The sequence below is a fragment of the Aplidium turbinatum genome, chromosome 2, assembly GCF_918807975.1.
Source record: "Aplidium turbinatum chromosome 2, kaAplTurb1.1, whole genome shotgun sequence".
In the NCBI taxonomy this organism is placed as follows: domain Eukaryota; kingdom Metazoa; phylum Chordata; class Ascidiacea; order Aplousobranchia; family Polyclinidae; genus Aplidium; species Aplidium turbinatum.
In genome coordinates, this window is record NC_137473.1 from 30,049,473 (window position 1) to 30,073,527 (window position 24,055).

General features: G+C 38.3%; 1 protein-coding gene across 1 annotated transcript in view; it reads right to left on the reverse strand.

Annotated features, from left to right (window-relative positions):
- LOC145765212 (ferroptosis suppressor protein 1-like) overlaps positions 1–24,055 on the reverse strand; it is a 45,009-nt gene that overhangs the window by 16,901 nt on the left and 4,053 nt on the right. The window contains exons 2-3 of the mRNA XM_082576994.1: positions 12,320–12,435; positions 11,255–11,380 (exon numbers count right to left, since the gene is read on the reverse strand). Coding sequence (XP_082433120.1) covers positions 11,255–11,380; positions 12,320–12,435 — 242 coding nt within the window. The remainder of the gene's footprint in view (positions 1–11,254; positions 11,381–12,319; positions 12,436–24,055) is intronic.

Sequence of the window (24,055 nt, forward strand, 5' to 3'; positions counted from 1 at the left end):
AACCAGCTTTGACCACTTGGAGATCAACCCTGACCTCATACCACAAAATAGTATCTTTTTAACATGTCTACTGTCAAGTTGTGAAAATTAGTTTATGTTTTCGGGCTCGGCCGATATTGCAATAACTCAACGTGATAAAGCAATCGTGTTGCATCAGCATGTTTTATTTTCCCTTGGTAAATGCTTGTCATTAGTCTGCTGATACAACTCTTTTTACCATTGACTTTTTTCCACTTACTTTGTCGAACAAATGTGGTTATGATAAGTGTCACCGTTCTCTCTGTCTCTAACACGTAAAGAGGATTTAGAAAGATTCAAGACGTACTTTAAAATAACACTTGTATCAAACGTTGAGCAGGCAATTAATTAATTGAATAGTTCTACTTTTGAGACTACATAGATCGAAATCCTTGAACGACTAACAAATGATTCAGCACGTCCAACAGATAAACTGCTAACAATTACTCAGTGATTAGTGAATAGTTACGAGTTACGACAACAACTCGTTAAATGAGGGAGCAAGTCTTTTAGGCGCAGACAGTTAGGCGCTGATCAAATAGGCGCGCACACTGTGGCGTCTGGATATTTAGGTGCGGAGCACTGTGGCGCCCGTTCATTTAGGTCAGTGTTTCTCAACCTTTTTTGGCCTAACGCCCCCTTCATGAACTAGCAAAATGTTACCGCCCCCCCCCCCCCCTCAACAAAAACGATTAATTACGAAAAGCGAATATAAAACAATAAATACTATTAATACTACAAAAAGTGCTCAATGCCAGGCAAAAAGCCAAGCAGAACAAATTACATCAAATACAGGCTAGTTACCAGTCTCTAAAACCCTTACAGCCTGTTTTACCCTAAAAGGGGATTATCAGAAGGTCCTTACTCAAATAGAATTCTACTTCTATTAGAATTAAGGACCTTTTGATGATCCTCCTTTTAGGGTGAAACAGGCTGTAGCATTGTGTAGCAAGGGTTTTAGAAACTAGTAGCCTAACTATATTTGATGAAAAGCAAATATATAGTTGCGAGCCACAGTACAGGCCTACTGGTAGTCAGTATAAACCTTGAGCTTGGTGAGAAAGTGCCAGTTTCTTCACATCTGGTGTAAAGCCAGTGAGAAACATTCGAAGATTACTTTTTATGGATATGTCAAGTGGGTTTCGCTGTTTGGTATGTAGCAGAACAACACAGCTGCATTCCTTTTCCACCAGGTAGCCTATGAGGTAGGAAATGCTACCACGAAGATACGAGCTCTTTAACGAAATTGTTACGCTGGTTGGTAGATGGGTTTAACCAGAATGCCTCCTAATAATCAAAACGCCCCCCTTAAGCCGAAGTAATCCCACCGCCCCCCCTGCAAAATCAAAACGCCCCCGTTGAGAACCACTGATTTAGGTGCTATTCCTAGTAAAGTCTGCAGATTGTATCAGCTTGGCAGGTAGGACAATGCTTTTCACACAAAATGTTGTGTTGAACAGAAAAATATGTCATGGCTTCCGTGAGTGAAGCTGCTTAAACCGGCAATGCTTTTCACACAAATGTTATATTGAACAGAAAAATATATTATAGTTTAATGTGCATGTTCGGCATTTATTTGTTGTTAGCCCAGGTTTCAAGTTTCCGAAAATGACTGAGTTCACTTTTAGTGAGTCAAGTAATAACTACACTAAACATAAGTAAAAAATATACCGTAGCCTATATTCAAGCAGGTGGTAGGCTTGAGACTCAGTGAAGAGTAACTTAGTTTTTCGTCAAAACCCGACTACGTTTAATAACGAGCAAAGTCGCACAATTATGCTTACAACTTGCAGCCAGGGTTCATATACCCTATAGAAATGTATTCATGTAGTAGAGCGTTATCTCATACGTGCTCGCCACACGACCAATCCATCCCGAGTAGAATTAATTGTGAAAGATAACAGATTAAGAAAAGTTCCATCTAGCTCACTGCAACCTGTGTTCAGGATGCATAGCAAATGTCCTGTGGAGATGTTCTAATATCAAGAGTATTGAAGCGTTGTCTCGCACCTCATCTCCACACGCGCATTAACAAAACAACATATTTTTCTGTTCAATATAACATTTTGAGTGAAAAGCATTGCCCTACCTGCCAAGCTGATACAATCTGCAGACTTTACTAGGAATAGCACCTAAATGAACAGGTGCTACAGTGCTCCGCACCTAAATGTCTAGACGCCACAGTGTGCGTGCCTATTTGACCGGCGCCTAACTGTCTGGGGTCTGCTACTATTCGGCGAGTCCGATTCGACTAGTCCGATTCGGCGAGTCCGATTCGACTAGTCCGATTCGGCGAGTTCCCTTTTCGGCGAGAGCCCTTTTCGGCGAGTGCCCTATTCCGCGAGTTTTTGAAATTTTTGAAAGGAAATTATCGGGTACCATAGCCTAATTCTAATTGCCGTTTTTACATCGTTTTAACGTCGCTAAACGTTGAAATCGTGCAGAAAGGAATAAAAATAAAATGTTTGAACTATTAAATTAAAATTCGTCATGTCAGTTCAGTTGTTTTTATTTCTGACCATCATATCAAAAACAATACACGTCAACATAGCAAAGGTAGAAGCGACAAAACGCGAACGTTAAAACGTGCTTGAATTCGTCATGTCAGTTCAGTTGTTTTTCTTTCTGATCGTGATATCAAAAACAATACACGTCAACATGGCAAAGGTGTAGAAAAAGGTATAAGCGACAAAACGCGAACGTTAAAACGTGCTTGTGACCGAAGTAAGTTATTAAGTTGAAAGAAATTTGGCACGGTCGCAACACTTTCAGAAAAGTTTAAGATATGAAGGGAAAATAAAACAAAGAAAATGTTACAAAAAAACAAAAAATATATCATGTTTATGTCTATAAGTTAGTACTTTTGAATAGTTAAAATGATTAGTTTGGACCAACAAATGTGTGGCCTACAGCTTGGATTAAAAGGAAATTATCGGGTACCGTAGCCTAGTTATTTCTACCAGCAAAAATTTGTTCCAAGAACACAGTTCATTTTTACATTGTAGTAACAGAATGAAAAGGCTAAACAAATGTGTGGCCTATCATGTTAACGTCGCTAAACGTTGAAATCGTGTAGAAAAGGGAGCTTTTGCTGACTAGGATACTTTGAAACTGAGAAACATTCACAGAAGCCCTACGATTTGTTCCAAGAACCCATTTAGCATAACATTTCATTTGTACATTGATTCAACGTCTGAATACATTATCTTAAAAATGCAACGTATCGTAGGGCTTCTGTGAATGTTTCTCAGTTTCAAAGTATCCTAGTTATTTTTGTAAATGAAATTCACCATCATAAAACTCGTCAGAACCAAAAAAATGATTTATATTTGCCTTCTACAACGTCAAACTCTGGTAAGAAGATGCTATGTTTAAATGGAGTGAAACTATGGAATCAAGTACCAAAAGAAATAAAAGAAAAGTCTTACAATGTTTTTAAATTTAAATATAAATGTTTATTAAAGAATTTGTACAATGATCACTCCTGAAACGTATCATCCGCTTATTTCTCTTCACAATGTTTTTTATGTTGCCCTGTGTTATTCCATTGTTAATGTATTGTAAATTCCATTGTTAATTTTTACAAATTTAAGTGCTGGTATTGTGCTATATATTATATACCGTATGTGTTAATGTTCTTAATTTTGGGTCTTTTGTTTAAATGTTTGGGTGGCAGCTGACTTTGGTGACCTTTTGGTCTTTCGCCGCCATCCTTGTTGTGCGAATTATTTGTGTTTATTGTGTTTTTGCTTTTGGTGTCTTTCTTTTTCACCAACAAAACAAAAAATAAACTGAACTGAAACTGAACTGAGCTTCGCAGTAAATAATCACTAGAACGAGTAGCGATGCTACAATCCCACCCCAGACAAAAAAATATGTCAGTTTTACGTTGATTTAACGTCTGCAGACGTTGAATCAATGTAAAAATGACTGATTTTGCTGCCTGTGACATAGCAAAAATCTACCATTTTGCGTCGATTCAATGTCATCAGATGTTGAATGCACCCAAAAACAACATAATTTGCTACGTTGATGCAGCGTGCGTTTAACTTAATGCGCTTGCAAACTGCCTCGCTGTTGCTTTCGAAAGTCGAAACCTCTGCAGAGAATTGTCGCGGCAGTGAATCGGTTGCTGTGAAAATGAACTTGAAGTCTCGGCCCGAGGTTACCACTAACCAACGTCACAAGGGCTGGTATAAACCGCACTGCCCACAGTCGCACAAAGCGGCATAATCAACACAACAACGGACTCGCGCAAATCGCATGACGCACACACGTCCGTTGCCATAAAAACCCGATCAAAGGTGGGGAATATGCGCATCTTTTGTTTCATCTGCAACACGAAAACGGGCGTATTACAGCGAATTGAAACTTGAAAGCTGGTCAGCCATAAGTTGCGATATTGCAGTGAAAAGGGAGCAATGTCAAGTCGAAAACTTAATCAAACATCTCTCTGTAACTATTTTTCAAAGGCTGTTTACGGATGTCAGCAACTTTTAAATTTATTAAAGGTGACGTGCTGTTGAATTGATGTAAACATGAATGCTTTTGCTTTCAACAGGTATATTTTCAAGCATATGATCAAGTTAGTATTTTCATTCCATTTACAGTATGTATACCTTTTAGTAAACCTTTTCGTCTCTTGTTTCATGCTAATAAATCTAGTTCGTTGCTAAACTTAAAGAGTCGCAGTCCATCAACCGCTAGCCAACGCAGACGCATAGCATGTGTTTTGGTCGAGCTTTGTTTATAATAATTAACGGCAGGTCGAACGTAGCGATAACTCCGAGTGTGGCAATAAAAGCAATCCTAGTATGACGACATAATTACGTCATCCATCTGCGTGACATTTCGCTGAATTTACGTTGCTGCTGATGAAACACGCTTTCGCCCCCACGGCCAAAAAAATAGTTAGGCGCCTATGATTTTAACTATTCAAAATTACTAACTTATAGACATAAACATTATTTTTTTTGTAACATTTTCTTTGTTTTATGTTTCCTTCATATCTTAAATTTTTCTGAAGGTGATGCAACCTTGCCAAATTTCTTTCAACTCAATAACTTACTTCGGTCACAAGCACGTTTTAACGTTCGCGTTTTGTCGCTTATACCTTTTTCTACACCTTTGCTATGTTGACGTGAATTGTTTTTGATATCATGATCAGAAATAAAAACAACTGAACTGACATGACGAATTCAAGCACGTTTTAACGTTCGCGTTTTGTCGCTTCTACCTCTGCTATGTTGACGTGTATTGTTTTTGATATGATGGTCAAAAATAAAAATAACTGAACTGACATGACGATTTCAACATTTAGCGACGTTAAAACGATGTAAAAACGGCAATTGCAATTAGGCTACGGTACCCAATAATTTCCTTTTAAAAATTTCGAAAACTCGCCGAATAGGGCACTCGCCGAAAAGGGCTCTCGCCGAATAGGGAACTCGCCGAATCGGACTAGTCGAATCGGACTCGCCGAATCGGACTCGCCGAAACGGGCCATTCCGAACTGTCTGTGCCTAAAAGACGTGGACCCTTAAATGAGGGAGCAAGTCTTTTAGGCGCAGACAGTTCGGCGCTGGTCAAATAGGCGCGCACACTGTGGCGTCTGGATATTTAGGTGCGGAGCACTGTGGCGCCCGTGCATTTAGGTGCTATTCCCAGTAAAGTATGCAGATTGCATCAACTTGGCAGGTAGGGCAATTAGTGTGGGCACATTTGTCATTAAAAAAGGTTTCGTGTTTTTTTTGTTAAAAGCAAAAACTTTCTTGATTTTGTCAGATGATACAACAAAGATGAAAAAAAAATTAGGGTGGCATTTTTTCTGTTCACTCTAATGACCTGAAATCCCCCATCAAAATGGCCAAAATCAAATTTTGGCCCCATTCATTAACAGTAAAAAATTTACAAAAGTACTTTATGACATAAATATTTTGTAACAAAGTTACTTTGTGACGCACATACAGCAAGCTTATTGAATCATTTTAATCAGCTGTTTTTTATAATTTGTGACGTTATAGATGAATGACATTAGGCTACCAGAGAGAACTCAAGCTTGTATAACGGTTTTTACAGGTTTACTCAAGCTGCTGGATAAAAATAACAAAGAACGAAAGAAGTGATACTGAAGTAAAAGGCGAAACAACCTGTTAAAGATTTTTAATAAATTGAAGAACTCATAGTGGCTGCTTTTTATGTAGAAATAGTTTCTGGTGATGATCTGTGAAGCAAACAGTCTGCGAGTAGCCAGAGTGTCTAATGATCACATGTGACGCACAAATAAACCACTATTGCCCATGATAATTTAAATTATGCACGCCTTTCACCACTTTACATTTCTACAATGCAGAAAAGGAGCACCCAGAGATCTTAGCAGAGTTCATAAAAGGGAATTTCTGCGTAACCAAAGGTGTTGTTGGATTCACATCAATAGGTGCAGACCACGGGATTGAACAAGAAAATCGTGAACTCAAGGTTATTGCAGGCATAGTTGGAATTACACAGAATCAAAAGTCACTGGACAAATACTTTCTCATCGCACCCAAACTCTCCAATTTGCAGCATGACTTTGAGAAAAAGTACTACTCTGGTAGCAAGGCAAAGAGAACGCAACACCATGAGCTCACAGGAGGAAAACTCTCTCGAATAACATAAAATGCTATCAAACTCAGCGTAGTATTTCACGAGCATAGAAACCCATTTGAATCCTCTGACGAAGATGAAATTTACAATTTGCTCACCAAAGCAGTTATGAATGAAACTGCTACCAACGACATCATTCGGCGTGATGAGATTGGGCGACAGATTTTCGAAAGTTTCGTCACTGAACGAGTGAACGTCTTGTAGAAGGAAAACTTTCCGTGTGGGACAAAATGACCAGAAAGAAACTGTCTACATTCGAAAGTGCCAATGCAATTGCAAAAATCAGCATGGGAGACAAGGTAATCAAAATTAAAGAGCAAGGACTGTTGCAGCGTTTCATTGTAATATCAAGAAGTCGGCCGGAGATGGACCTCAAGGAATGCATCGGAACGTATGAGCTTGATGTGGTGACCCGATCACTGTTTGCTTCAGATGGATCCCTCCTGCTGACATATGATAAGGCATCAATACTCCGTCATCTTGAGAAGCTGCTGGATACCGGTAGTAACAGACAACGGGTACAAGTTGACAGGAATGAGGTAACTGTTACTCAGCTGTCTGATAACCATTCATTCCAAGCATAGGCGCCGACTCCGGGGGGGCGGAGCCCCCCCGTGAATTTAGCTCGGGGTGGCTGCCCCCCCGCAAATTATTAAAAAAATCCTAAATCAAATGTTTCTAAGTTTAGATCTGCGTTAGTTTGACCTTCATTGCGGATCGATCTCATTTAAAAGATCTACTTGTTAACAAGAGCACTGCTCCTAAGATAACAAAAGAAACAGAAGTACGGTAGCTGATAAACGCCAGCATGGTGACGTTGAAGCAAACAATGATTGAAAAACGTTTTTCTTGATTTCTTCCGCTTTTTTTTTGCTTGGGAGTGTCAATAACGAGGTGCAGTTTGCTCAGTTTAGTATCTACTCGTATTAAGAGCCAAAGTTCAAAGTGATCAGCATATAATTCGAAGTAGCCTACAGGCCTCGAAATTCGTTTTTGTTGACGGCGGACAAACGTGTCCGGTCTGAGCAGCTATCTCAGCGGACAAATTAAGTCTCACGGCGGACACACCAGTTTTAGCCGTCGATCGTTCCACCGAACGAGGTCGTGTTGCTTATTGCGTCACAATGCTCTGGGCAGGAGTCGGAAAATTTCTACACCAACGCTATTTTCTGCTGTGCAAAGTTTTACAGGCTTTTTTCTTTAAGTTTATTTTTGCGTGTCATGTGAGCGAAAGTGAATTTTCTTTGGGTCTTTTCTTTCTTACTGTAATACCAAAACTTAACAAGTTTTGTTGCATCTTGCGGTTATAGCCTACTCGTATAATCTAATTTAGTAACCAACCTTGCCGTATCATTATTACTCGGAGATCAAAGCCAGACATTGTGACGTAAAACGTGAACTAAATTGCGCGTGATTAGTGTAGAAGTACCTGAACTCCTATCGATTCTTAGCGAAGAATTCACCTTTGTTACGCTGATTCAATGTCATCAATCGTTGAAGCAACGTAAGAATCGAAAGTTTTCCTCCTTGAATGGAAGCTAAGGGATACAGGATTCACATTTTCTAGATGCGCGCTAGAATGCGCTGGAAAATATATTATCGCAACAACTGTTCGAATGTTCGTGCTATGCAATGACGATTTGTATCGCTAGTTCTTGTGCTATTTCTCGGCGGACAAATATGACCGATCTAGATGTTACTTCCCGCGGACATCACATGCTGTGACGGCGGACATGTCCGCCGTGAATTTCGCGGCCTGAGCCTACATTATAAAGCTTGGCGATATACAATGGCAGATAGACGCAAACAAACATCAATGCTGACAAACAAACATCAGCATTTTGAATGTAAGCAATCAGTCGGCTAGAAAGTTTGACCCCCGGCAATTTTCAAAACCCGGCGCCTATGATTCCAAGTACCTTTAAAGATGACAGACACAGCAGTTGAATATACCACTGTGGACCCACCAGATGAACTGACAACTCACCAAGTGATCATCATTGATGGGAGGGCTATGGTAAACGCAGTTACCAAAACGGAACAAATGAAAACATGCCAAGACTTTGCCGAAGCCTTTCTTCAGATAATTTGTAACATGGGTACATGGCATGATGAGATCAGGTTGGTGTTTGACCGATACATCGAAACATCACTCAAGCAACAGATGCGGACAAAGAGGACCAAGGGAAAGTCAACATATTACCACGTGAAAGACAACACTTTTTCCAGAATATTTCCCTGAAGAACTTTCTCTCAGATATCCGCACCAAAAGAGAACTGACCGAGTATTTAGCTGAAAAGGTTGTACATCACAGCAAGAGCTACAGCAACAGACTGAAAAAAGTACTGGTGACATCGGAAACACAAACCAATGGCAATGTTAATATTCCAGACTCGCTCCTGACTCACAGCCAAGAAGAGGCAGACACTTTGATTGTTCTGCGCGCTCTAACTGTTCCCAATGAAGCAGAACTGGTTGTCAGTTCCCCAGACTCAGACATCTTGTTGCTGCTCATCTACATGTATCCACACTTACCCGGGTCTAAAACTTTCCTTACGGGAAAGGGCAGATTAAAGAGGGACATTTGTGTGCGAAACATATACGTACAACAACTTGGGACCAAAGCGTGCTTTTGCACTTCTAGGTTTTCATGCTCTGACTGGTTCCGATATGACTGGGAGATTTGCTTGCAGAACCAAAAAACTTGGATGCAAAGATGCGAAGGAAACGTAGATGCGAAGGAAGGTGCAGCTGCCACAAGAACAATATTCCATGTAGACCTACAGAAGTCTGTGGCTGTGGTCACAGCTGTAAAAACAAAACTATCCAACCAGTGATAAATGAAGACTGAAAATTTGAAGATGACTTGCTTTCTTTGACATTCAATAAATATTATAAATTCCGTAGATGTCGGTTATAGATTCCAACGTAGATTGGAATCCATAGATTCCAACCATAACTGCCATTTAATCAGAACACTTTGACTTCTTACACCTTTCGCGTGTAATACGACTTAAAGGATTGAACATTAATTGAAGTTTAATTGTATTTATATCAGTTCATTGGCTTTCTAGTTGCATATTCTTTGTGAAAATGCATGCATTTAAGTTAATACAGTCCTTTGTGTAAAATTACAAAATTACGTAGGTAGCTTAGCATACGTTTCTGGTGCGCGGGGGGTATTTTGAATAACATTTTAAAATTTGGCACATGTTATATCATATATGAAACCTAAATTCCATGATTCCATTAGATTTCCTGGCCCAGAAAACATATATATATTCAGATATTTTAATTGTAATTGTAGCCTATATACTTGCGAAAATATTGCATAATTATTGTTGTGCCCCATTTTGGACGCCATCTTGGATTTCGTGCCCCAAAAATGTTCAGAAAAAATGCCACCCTAATTTTTTTTAAGCTCATCATGTTTTCTTTCAAAAACAAGTGAGTTTTTGCTTTTAACAAAAAAAAAACACAAAATTACAAATATGCCTACACTAAATGCTTTTCACAGAAAATGTTATATTGAACAAAAAAATGTGTTGTTTTGTTGATTTTTGCTAATGCGCGTGCATTTATTTGTTGTTTGTCATGGCTTCAGTGAGTGAAGCTGCTTTATCCGGCAATGCTTTTCACACAAAATGTTGTATTGAACAGAAAAATATGTCATGACTTCGGTAAGTGAAGCTGCTTAAACCGCCAATGCAAATATATTGTTTTTTTTTTAATGGGTGTGTTCGGCAATTTCTTGTTGCTAGTCCAGGTTTGCGTCGGCGAAATCTTTATCAATAAATTATTCAAGTTTCTGAACATGACTCAGTTCACTTTTAGTTATATAAGTCAAATAATAACTACCACTAAACAGTAAACATCAGTAAAAAATATACCGTAGCCTATATTCAAGCGGGTGGTAGGCTTGAGTGAAGAGTAACTTAATCTTCCGTCAAAACCCTGACTAGGTTTTGCTAAAGCGGAACTGACACAATCTGCATACTTTATTGTCAATAGCACCTAAATGAACAGGCGCCACAGTGCTCCGCACCTAAACATCCGGATGCCACAGTGTGCGCGCCTATTTGACCAGCGCCTAACTGTCTGCGCCTAAAAGACGTGGACCCTTAAATGACAACGCTCTCAATCAATCCACATTAACTACAATTGCAACTTCTACAATCGATTACAACTTTCATTTCTTATCAAAGTACGCGGCTATGTATAGTTTTGATCAGAAACTACGGTAATATCACGTCACAGCTATTGTATGACATTTCTACATCTAAAAAGAAAAACGACTGAAAATTAAAAAATAAAATTTTATGTTGTATCTGTGTATACAGTTAAAATTTGAAATCACATAAAGGATAAGCAAAGTTACAGGACTGACTGTACAATCAAGGATGTCAAATTTTTTTGAAACACCCTGTATTTAGCACTGAACTTTGAAGATAAACAGTGAACACACATTAGGCCTACTGAATGCTTCTCCTTTAAGTGCTTGAAAACTGAAGATAAATCAAAACATCAACTGTCTCTAAACTAAACGACTTGTAACTCTTCAGCTCACGGTTAGTAAAAGCAAAAATTCACCTCCTTTCGATATTCTCTGTATTTTTCAAAAACAGCTTCTTTTGTTGTGTTTTGATTATCAAGGCCAAGCTTTGCAGGGAAGGACGAGCTTGTTCCAGTTGCAATCACAAGATGGGTGTATGAAACCTGACAAAAAAATTACTGAAGCATCACTCAACTAAAACACATGTAAATTTTTTTAACGCATTAAACTTATTCTGGTGTTCAACAAAATTAATACGGAATGGGCTGTTTCGGAGAATCCGATTCGGAAAATCCCGATTCGAAGACAGCCTTTTTCGGAGAAAGCCCTTTTCGGAGATTTTTTGAAAGTTCAACGACGCTTTCTGTAAATCCAACGACACCTTCTGCAAATCCAACGACATCTTCTGTTTATTTAGAGAATTTTATATTTTATTTCACAATATCGTTTCTTTTGCATTCCGACAAAGAAAGATCAATTGAAGTGAAATTTAGCAAAAAATAAAAAGCGAATTTGCGTCGCAGTCTGTATGAAAACTTGGAATATATCCGAATCTTCAACTACAGTATTAGAAAATTCCAATCCCTAGTTTAACAAGTCAATACAAAAACGCCAGAGATGATTCAATTGATGTCAAATAACAAAGCAAACAAAAAATAACAGTTGACGCATCTATTTGGAAATTATGGCTGATTATTATTACCAGATAAGCCTAGGCTATAAAATCACCTTAATTTTAATGTTAAGCAACAGAAAGCAAGATTGTTAACTTTTAAATTGAGTGATCATTCATTTCTCTAAATTGTAAGCTAATTCCTTTCAATATACATATGCCGTAGCAGAATATCCATTATGACGCTGTGATTTTACAATTCTCCGAAAAAGGTTTTCTCCAAATAGAGATTTCTCCGAAACGGATTCTCCCAATAGTAACAGACCCAACCCAACTTAACACCCATGCACAAAATACAGTCAACCATGCCTAAAAGACTAGCAGTGTATTAACGAGTGATACCGGCAGCATTAAACTAGAAAATCGAACCAGAACTAATGAAAAATGTTGTGATTAAACACAAGCCAATTAAGCAAGTTCGACTACTAACTGTTGATCCACTCTCCAGTGTCACAGTTTTATTCTTCGAATCCAATCCCACTACTTGGCCTTGTAGATATACATCACGAAGTTTGTTATATGGGATGAAAAGTTTCGAATGAAAGCCTGCAAGTAGAAGAGAGCAATTACTACAATAGTCAATCTATTGCATAAAAATGATAACTTACTTCTGGGAATAAAATGTGCGGCTGACTTGACATCAACTGCCGTAGTGCCGTATGGTACTGAGAAAAATATCAATGTGGGCAACAGTCTAAATGGGCTATGGCCCATGTGGACGACCGGAATGGCCCGTTTCGGTGAGTCCGATTCGGTGAGTCTGATTCAGTGAGTCCGATCCCTCAACGGGGGATTTTTTCAATTTTTTTTAAAATTATCGGGTACCGTAGCCTAATTATCATTGCCGTTTTAGGGTTAGAGGTTAGGAACTCACCGAATTGGACTCACCGAATAGTAGCAGACCCGTGGACGACGGCCAAGGTGGGTGGTAGCAAACGTTGTTTAACAATGTGAGGTCTTGGAAGAAATGCAATTGCAATGACGCTTTTGCACGTCAACGCAAATTCAGCATCTGAGCGGTACCTCTGCAATCTGCATTGACCCAGGGACAACATTCAAGTGCTTTAGTAATTTCTTTGTTTTAAGTGATAGTTAACACCTAAATATCTGTGCCCTTGGACGGAATGGTGGTGACCTATATAAATTTTGTAGTTGCTTTGCAACTCCTTTACAGAAAATTTTGTAGCTTGTACGTTGTAATTAGTATGACCTGAATAGTGAATACTCCATATTCAAGCGTGTTACTTTTAGCTCCGTACCCGCTGTGTAGTTTAGAGTATGGCCTACGAAAACAGAGGTACCGTAATGTAGAAAAGCCGCTCGCGGCTCACACTCACTGTTTGTTTTGAAATCGCAAATTTTTTTTCAAGTCTTTTGCGCTGCCTCGTAAAATAATTAATTTGCAATGTTAAGTTCCTCGTCTATTGGCACTTCCGTCACTTGTAGATTGTCAGACTTGACGTTTCTCTTAAACTTCACGATAAACCGTGATGCCGCAAAGCAACTAGATAAATTATATAGGTCACTACCGTTCCGAACGGCTAAACTTTCACTACCGTCTCCCACATGGTCTTGTCCAAAAGGGTTTCGTCCAGATGTCGTGTATCGGCCAAGGCGCCAAATGGAATGCATGGCATAGCAGAACTGGACAAAGCTACACTCAGCTGGCTTTCCATCACCTGCTCTAAAATCTGAACAAACCTGTCACACACGAAATAATGAAGAAAAAAAATAGAAATACTTTTGTAAGAGTTTGTATCAGTGGTTTTCAGCAATTTAATGTGAAATTTGATTTTAGCTTTGACTTTTAATACGTTTCTCAAAACGTGAGGTAATCTTGAAAGTTGCAGTTGAAAAGCTGGTTAAAATGATGGTTCGTCAATCAGTTGTAATATTTGGTTTTAATTTCAACTATCTTGCTGAAATGAAAAGTGCTTCTCACACGTACCAGTAAGTTATGCTGAACAAAATATAGATGCATTTTTCAGTGCTTTAACTATCAAGTTAGGTAATATCAACTTCCCTCTGGGACTTTAAAATTGAAATGAATGATCAGATTGGAATGCTTGTGTCAGCTCCACATCTGACTGCAATTCTACAGGGATGCAACCTAATTCGTACCATGAACAATTCGTACCGTCAGTTTGTACCTTGAAAAGATCAAGAGAAAAATTTAAAAAAAAGGCGAAGTTGCTGATCGCAGTTTCCGCAAACATTTCAAAATTTTCCGCAAACAAAAACTCTTAGGATCATTACCAGAAATTTTTAAATGTTTGCGGAAACTCCGATCAACTCTAACCCTTTTAAAATGTTTGCGGAAACTCCGATCAACCCTAAACCCTAACCCTTTTAAAATGTTTGCGGAAACTGCAATCAGCGACTTCGGCAAACTCTTAGGATCATTACCGGAAATTTTAAAATGTTTGTGGAAACTGCAGAAAAACGGAAACTGCGATCAGCGACTTCGGCTTTGTTCTATTTTTTCTCTTGATCTTTTCAGTTTGTTTTGTTTGCGGAAACACCCTAACCCTTTAAAAATGTTTGCGGAAACTCCAATCAACCCTAACAATTTTAAAATGTTTGCAGAAACTGCGGAGAAACGAAAACTGCGATCAGCGATGTTCTACTTTTTTCTCTCGAGTCTCGATCTTTTCAGTTTGTTTGTTTGCTGATACCGATACCTAATCGATACTCCGATACCCTAACCCTTTTAAAATGTTTGTGGAAACTGCAATCAGCGACTTCGCCTTTTTTTAATTTTTTTTCTTGATCTTTTCAAGGTACGAACTGACGGTACAAATTGTTCATGGTACGAATTAGGTTGCACCCATTCTACAGTCCTCAAAATTAGCGGCGATACGCGGCAATTGCCGTGGTAAATGCTGACGCGAACGTCATAATGGATATTCTGCTACGGCAATAAAAATGCCGTCGCAAAATGAGCACTTAAATAAGAAAAAAATTGTTCAAAAGTTCTTCCTGTGTAATTTACTCGCAGCAGGAGCTATCAGCAGAAACATCGCACCAAGACCTCACCTTGTACTATTTTACTTGCTGTGAACATTCACAGTCTTCGAAATTAGCATATTTTTACTCTGCAAAAACGTTGACGAGGCCAAACGGCAAAAGTTGAAATTGCCTCGGCAATTGCTGTGAACGTTTATTACAAAAAATTGTACCAAAACATGTAAAATGGGAAGCGAAAAATATACTAGAGTAGTCTATTAATTCAATTCAATTTATTTTTCTTTGTCAGAATGCAAAAGAAATGATATTGTGAAAAAGAAATACAGTAACAAAAATAACAAAAGGAATTATTAAGACCGCATTGTTTGATTTGTTGTGATGTAATAATACTAAAAGTAGCGATAAAGCGAGCAACGCAATAAGCTGTTACAGTAATTCATGTGAAAAGTAAGTGGGGGGGGGAAAGTAAGTTAATTTTGGGTTGATTCAATGTTTGAGTCAGCACAAATCGATTTAATTTTCCCGGCGGGTCATATTGCATTACAATAATGCCCAATAAGAAATTTATGTTTGTTTTACAGTAATTCGACATATAGCGACATTGAATTATCATAAAATAACGTTAATTGCTCAACTTCGTACCGGTATATATATATCGTACATATAGATATCTAGTCACATTATGAGGCAATTTGACGACACATTACGTCATAATGCCCCAAAAAGGCTTGACGTGTTGCCAATCTAGGGGCCTAATGGGTTGCTTTAATTTTTAACCCAAACATTTTTTTTAACCCAGATCTCGATTTGATCCCCTTCAAATTCTTGAAATTAAATATAAACAAAAAAACTAATCAGTGTGAAAATACATCGAATCCAGCATTCGATTTTTGGATTTCGAGTTCCAGCTCTGTAATCTGTATCGTACATATAGATACCTAGACACATTACGTCATAATGCCCCAAAAAGGCTTGACGTGTTGCCAATCTAGGGGCCTGATGAGTTGCTTTAATTTTTAACCCAAACATTTTTTTTAACCCAGATCTCGATTTGATTTCCTTCAAATTCTTGAAATTAAATATAAACAAAAAAACTAATCAGTGTGAAAATACATCGGATCCAGCATTCGATTTTTGGATTTCGAGTTCCAGCTCTGTAATCTGTATGTTAGACTGAGACATTCCAGGCTAACCAGTATGTCTAGTCAAATGAAGTGCATAGATCAATTAGGGATGGGCAAAATAGAATACCGAATATAGAATAACCGGTTGTGAAGCCTAACCGGTTTCAAAATCCATATGAAATCGGATAATTGAAACCACTTTAACGATCGACTCCGTACCGCTCCGTCTGGTCGCAACGAATTCGCTGCAGCGAAAGTAGAATTGTTTATCGATTTAGTGCAATTCGGCATAGGAAAAACGTACAAGTTTCGTTGTTAGAGATCTTTCTTGTCAAGCGCAATATTTTGGTGTAACTGCCACATCTGCTTCTTCTGAGAGATGTTTTTCAAGTGCAGGTTTAACTGTCACTAGTGTTGGTTGTTGGGCGATATTGAAAAAAACAAAACGATACAATATTTGAAAATACTCGATATTTCGATATTTTTGTTCTAATTAAGAAAAGAGTTTCTCAGTCTTTGAAATTAGCGTCGGCAATAAAAATGCCGAGGCCACACGAGCGCTTGTAAGGTTAGGGTTAGACATTCCTGCCAGTCGTTATGGCACAGCCATAGATTTGTTCCTTAGTTAACACAATAATGGAGCTCTGCGAAAGAGGCGTGTGGGTGGGTATCAAAGCACGAAAGTCGCAAAACGTGCACGCTTCATTGCGAACGGCGAAGACAGTATAGATTTACAGCCAAGCGATGAGCCTCTTGATGTGTCTGATTCCAGTGATGACGCGACAACCTCATCCTCCGATACAGCATCTGATGATTCCGATTCTGACAGCTAGTTCTTTATCAAATAGACTTTGTGTTGCTCGCAGTATCCCAATTGTGCCGAAACTATGTTAGTGCATACGTAAATCGAGGCAATCTTCTTGCAGGGAGCTATTAATTTGTTACCGGTACCTGGTTGAGCAATTAACGTTATTTTATGATACTTTAACGTCTCTAGATGTCGAATTAATGTAAAACAAACGTAAATTTCTTTTTGGGCATTGTTGTTACGCAATATAACCCGCCGAGAAAATTAAATCGATTTGTGCTGACTCAAACGTTGAATCAACCCAAAATTAACTTACTTTTCCTCCCCGTGAGTTATTTAACGTGAATTACCGTACCGTAACAGCGTGCGTATCGCGTTGCTCGCTTTATCGCTACTTTTGGCATTATTACATCACAACAAATCAAACAGTGCGGTCGTGATGGACTACTCTAGTATATTTTTTGCTTTTCGTTTTACATGTTTTGGTACAATTTTTTTGTAATAAACGTTCAAAGCAATTGCCGAGGCAATTTCAACTTTTGCCGTTTGGCCTCGGCAAGTTTTTGTAATGGTTTGCAGTTACGAGTTATCGCCCAACACTAACTGCCACCAAGATGAGATCCCGTTTGACTGGTGAACATTTAAAAAGCCTAAATTTGTTACACTGCAATAAGGAATTTTGTGATGTTCATTGCTTTTATAAAATCACTAAAATGTGTTGATGGTAAAAACAGTCAATTATTCTAGAATAGATATCTGTATTCTATATTCGGTTTCAGTATTCTAGAATATTCTAGAATAGCTAATTATTCTATTTTGCCCATCCCTAAGATCAATGCAGGTAGGTTATGTAAAAGAGCTTATTTTGTATGTAGCAAGGTTATTGAATAATTATATTATTTTGCAAGGTTTAGGCCAATTTAATAATTTATTCAGGGTCAGTAGGCTACTGCTGTCTGTACTGTACAATCTAGCTAACCCCTACTTAGCTATCTAGTTGTCAGCAAGAAAATATTTTTTATAAAGATATGACCATGTTATGATGACATTGTTTGTTTTCTATTAAATCAGGTTTTTACTAAGTCACTTTGAAACTATCAATTAAACCATTTTTCAATCAAATTTTTAAATAATTCTTCAATAAAATACACCATTGTTGATTGAACTAACTGACAATATGGATGTATCAAATGCCTTGGAGTTGATACTGAATGAAGAAAGTGACATAAGTGACATGGAGTATAAAAGTGGCAACGAATCATCTTATATACCAGGTAAGTTAAAAATAACTGAAGCACTTATTTTTTTTAAAGTGAATGATCTTAGTCTAAGTTCTGATTCTGCTGTTCGTTGGTTGAAAGATGTATAAAAATAGTCCAAAATCAATTATGCAAACAACAAATAAAATGCAAAAAATATTTGAAACTCCATGATTAAGACAAATTTTTAACATCAATAGATGTGGTCATAAGAGACGAAAGAGCGGAGCAGGAAGTGGAGGTACTGCATGCAATGGGGATTGGTGATGAGGAAGACACACCAACAAATTTAACCACTAACATACCAAACCTGACCTCCAATGCATCAACCCCAATCATCAGCTTGCAAGCTCGGAGACGACAATATGATTGGCAACCAGCCACAAGGAGCCCCCTGCACAGTCTTTCAAAAGAAAGCAATGTTCAACAGCTGAAGCTGCTGTTTCCAATGAGGAAAACCCTCTTGAATACTTTCAGCTAATTTTTACTGATGCAATACTGGATTGGCTTGCTGCTGAAATAGGGTTGTTTGTATTTTACTAATTAGGTTGTTTTTCGCCACTGTATTCAATTGCATTTTTTGGTAGACAGTGAATCAGCTTGCTTATATGACTTGATCTATATTTTATGTTTCATGTCCTATTGCATTTTGTAAAGCATGACATTGCTTTTCAGTCTTGTCTATTTAGGATAAAAAGCATTGTTTCAAAATAAACTTTACATTACGTAATTTGTTATTGTACCGTACTGTATTAGGTAATTTACGTTCATAGTAAGCTTGCTGATTACCTTTTGTTTTGTCAGTTGCAATTTAATTTAAAACTGAGGACAATAGGGAATGCTTTCATGCAATATCTGTGAAGGTGAAAACAGTTTAGTTTTCAAAACATTTTCTTGACATGAGTTTGGTACCTTCATTTTTGTCTCTTTATTTTTTTATTACATTGACCAGGCGTTGCAGCCATTTTGCTCCTAAACTTTACTTTTTCATGCAGTATCTATGAAGTCAGTTTGCATATCTGGGTTTTTTTTTCGCTGAGACTTTTCGGTCATTTGTCCGAAATGACTTGAAAAAATTCGGTCATTTTTTATTTATTTCGGTCAATTTTTCTGATGAATATACTTCCTTTCAAGTAGCTGATACAAAAAAAAAATGCACTTCCTGACTAGCTACAACATTAAGTTTCGCTGACAAACGTTGTCGTGATTTATCTGAGAAAAGTTAGATCAGACAAACGTTTCTTCAACGTTCATCAGCGAAACTCAACCTTGCAACACCCGGCCGCAGACACCTTTTATTGCACACTAACACACGTTCAAAAATAACGCAAAACAAAAATACAGTACAACGGCAAGGAATAAAAACAAGTAAGAATGACCAAATAAAAAAACACGTTACGCTCTAATGGTTCGCAATTACAAAGTGAATTAACTCCTTAACAATTTCACCGCTCACGTTGTAGCGTGCTGGCTTCGCATTACTGTGCCAGTGCGCGTATGCCACGTCATAATTGAATGTTTTGTATGATGCAGCATTTAACCTCAAACGCATAAGTTTATCTGCAGTTGAACAACGCAAGCGATTTCTTGTTGGAGTTCGCAACCGAAAAGGCAAACTGAATTCACATTGTACGGTTGCGTTCTCTGCATTAAAAGTCAGCAAAGCATTAGCAATAGCTGCCAAACTTGGCCAATCTATGCCATGCTTCGTAGCTATTGTTAAAACTTTCCGCCAATTGTCACCTGGTTCGCAATCAATAATGTTAACAATTCAAGCATAGATAGTGTGTCTTGTGATTTATCGGGTGGCTGTGACTGCTTTCTAATCCTTTGTGATTATAAGTGGCAAAGTACTTTATTCACAAGACCGCTTGCGTAAAATTTTTCTCGGAACTTCATGGCGGACAAATGCGGCCGACGGAAGTGCGAGACCTAGCGGGAAAATGTCGGTTTTTGTAGGTTAATCGCGGCCATGTTCGCGATGGCCGCCTTCAGTGTCGAGGCCTGAGTTGGAAGCTGTTTTAATTTGTATTCAGGTTAAGAAATCACGAAATCGTTTTACTGAAAAATATCATCTTCTCTTTTATCAATTTTGACAGGGTTTGAGGCTTCCCTTGCTTCCATTGAGGATACGCCCCTGAGGCTACTCAATACTTACTGAAAACGAAAATATTCCAGCTAAATTGAAATGACTTCCCACCTGCTCATTAAAAAGTTACAAACAATTATATTTTTGTAGAGTTTTTTGCGTCTACTCAATGGAGTACAATGTTGCAAAAACCATCACACAAAATCATTATCTATTGATGTGGATTGTGGAGTCAAATATTTCACAGAGGATATCACCAGCTCCAAAGTTAACAACATTATGCAATATGCTGAGATAATTTCCCGACTGACAGATCAATTTTTTTCCACGACTCGAAGGAAAGATTTGAAAACACAGTGGCATTTCTAGAAAGTTGAAGTCTTTGAGTGTGTTTGTGTTATTTTCATGTTTGCGTTTATCACAAGCAATGAGATATTGGATCAACGTACAAAGGGATACTTCGTTGTTTATCGAGGTGTGGTCAATAACATTTCAAAAGGGTTGACCACCAGCTCAAAAATTGATAATATATGCAACATGCTGAGAAAATGTCCTGATTGACAGAACAGACCGATCAATCTCTACCAAGCGGTTTGAACTTTCCAAGGCAACGCAACATTGCGTCACACTTGAAAGCACCACGTTAGTCACGTTTGGGAAATGTTACTTCTGTATTTACGTTATCACATACAATAAGACATTGAATCAACGCTCAAACACTAAGGGTCGAATGCAGAAAGGTAGCTCAAAACTAGTTTTAAGCAAGCCGGGCTTAGATAGTGGCTTGAGCCGAGTTTTGCGCTGCAGAAACTATTCTTACTTTAAGCCTAGCTTAAAACTCGTTTCATTCCAGGTTTTGAGCCACCAATTTAAGTCGCCAAAAAAGGCGACTTAACAGCGGCGGATCTTGACTTAAGCATTTTTGCAAACTGGATTTGAAAGGATTGCGGTGAAGTTGTGTAATCAGTCCATCGTGCAGGGCACTTTTTGAAGCTTGCTAAAATGTGCATTCTCCGTCTGTAGAACACTGTAGGCCTTTCTGGAAGTGCTGAAGCTTACTAGCACCATTTTATACGACCAGGTTAAAGAGAAAATTCTGACCAGATTTATTTGAGTTACAGGTGGAATGTCCCTATTTAGCCCCTTGACAAACCTCCAGATATTTTTGGTTCACTGCTATTTTACAGTTACAAAGTTGTTAAAAACGACTGCTACTTGCAGGGGCGCCGGAACGAGTTTTCACCTGGGGGGGGGGCAGGATTATGAAAAAAGGGCATTTTTGTTGCTGAAAGGCCCATTTTTTTATAGTTTTAAAACAACATATAGCGATAATGCTCATCTTTCAGCTCATTATCGAGTAATGATACAAGTGTCAGGTATACAAAGAACAATGGAACAGAAGGGCATCATGCTATGTTATAATGATGTAACCTCCTGTGATACAGAATGTTGTGTCGTGAATATTATGTTGAGACAAAAATAAAAGATTATAATTAGGCTGAAAAGAAATAGCAGAAATTGCTATATTGCAAAATGTGCAGTAGCTTACATGACCTTAAAAGGGCACCATTGCCCCGCCATCCACACAAAAATTGAGGGCAGGGGGCATTCGCCCCCCCTGCCCCCCCGCTTCTGCAGCCCCTGGCTGTTTGTAGCCTACAAATTGTTGTCTACTACATGTTTGCTAGTTGCTGTCAACATGCTTTGTCTTACAACAGGCTACTAACTTGCTACCACCAACTGAAAACTGCGTTTCAAATTCAATTGTGATGTAACAAAAGGTATTATGTCATCATTAATAAAGCATCCCTAATTACACGAACAACTTCTAAACTTACAATTACTGTACTTTATTTGTCGGGTTTCAAAAATCACCATTGCAAGTCGAGTGACGTTACACTTTGCGTCAAAAACGTGGCTTAAAACCAGTTTTGTTATGAAGCGCAGCTCAAAGGGTGGCTTGGCCAAGCGACCTTGCAAATTAGTTTCTGCAGCGCGCTCAAGTTTTAAACCGAGCTTGACTGAAACTCCGCTTGCCTGAGAAGAGCTTAGCGTTAAGTTAGGTTTATTTTGAGCTACCTTTCTGCATTCGACTCTAAGTCTACGTCTTGTATTTCCAATTGACAAAAATCGTAGAATGGCGCAAAAAGCTTCTTTGCAATCACTGAAATCGATTTGCGTGCGTACATATTTTTTCTGACATTTTGACCGAATTGACCATATTTTTTTTTTCGGACATTTTGCTAAAAAATCGGTCAATGACCGATAAATGACCGAAAAAAAAAAACCAGTTGTCAATTGAAACATGTCCAATGATTCATGTGCAGTTACCAGTTGCTTACCGCAACCAGAAGAAAATCTCTTGTTTCACTTGCTACTTACTTAATTTCAGTTTGGTTAGGGTATATTTTTAGCCTAAGCTAAAAACCAAAGTATTTTAGCTTAGGCTAAAAGTTTATGTCTTATTATACTAATGTGGTCGTTTGTCAACTAGGCCTACTAGTTGATTTGATGTGTCAAATAAATTTTATCCAATGTTTAATTTTGGGTGCTTTTTAGTTTTGAATAGTTAGCCTAGGCTATTCAATATAAAAGTTGTGACATCAAAACAAAATTCTTCACATTCAGATGCTGTAACACAAAACATTCCAAGGATATTTCAGATCAACAAACTATTTTCCAAAGTTCTGGTTGGAAGTTTGTTCGAAAATAAGTATATATGTTTTGCACAGCCTAACAAACCGAGTTCAATTTCAGCACCCTACCCTAGTAGGCCTAATCAGCCAGCATGAATTGTCGGTTCTACATTGCTTCAACGCCGGAACCATGTAGAAAAAGAAACTTTTGCTGACTGGGAAGGTTGAAACTAAGAAACCTTGAGATAAGTCCTTTGATATATTTCAAGCACCCAGTTAGCTTAACAGTTCATTTTTTTACATTGACTCAACATTATGAATACATTGAATTAGCCTATCGATTCTTTACATTGATTTCACGTCTGAATACATTGATTCAATGAAAAATTAAGGGTCGAATGCAGAAAGGTAGCTCAAAACTAGTTTTAAGCAAGCCGGGCTTAAATAGTGGCTTGAGCCGAGTTTTGCGCTGCAGAAACTATTCTTACTTTAAGCTTAGCTTAAAACTCGTTTCATTTCAGGTTTTGAGCCACCAATTTAAGTCGCCAAAAATGGCGACTTAACAGCGACAGATCTTGACTTAAGCATTTTTGCAAACTGGATTTCAAAGGATTCCGGTGAAGTTGTGTGTTCGGTGGAAGTTCCTGGCCATGATGCGAAAATATTTGTAATGCGTAATTCTGCATCAACAATGCACTGGGTATTTATTGGAAAATAGCCTTTCCTGTTCCAGAAAATGTCAGCGTTTTCACCAATTGCATCTATCACACAAGGAAAATAGGCAATACCATAAAACTTCTGTTTGGTATTTAGAATTTCTGCTGGCGATGATGGAAACTTTATGTATGTGTTTTTCCTTGCAACAATGTACGCTGAAACTTTTTTTACTGTACGTAGGGCCGTAGCCAGACTGCAGAGCAAGGGGGGCCCAAATTTTTTTAGGGGGGGTGAAAAAATTTAAATGGGCAAAGTCATTATACCTGTAGCTGTTGCTCGAGAATGTTTGGATTTTGCCAGGGGGGCAAGGCCCCCCTGGCCCCCGGCTGGCTACGGGCCTGACTGTACGGCATACAGTCGTTTGGTGACATTTGAATCAAGTCACCATCACTCAGTTTAAAATGTCCAGTTGCATAGAATCTTAAGGTAACAAGCAACTGTAGCATTGGTGAGAGGGATTGACTTCGCTCTGTGAAACTATCGGATAGTTGCTGGCACAGTTCTACTACAACAGCTTTGCTAAATCTGTAGCGTGCATGAAGCTGGTCATCATCGTAATAATCAAA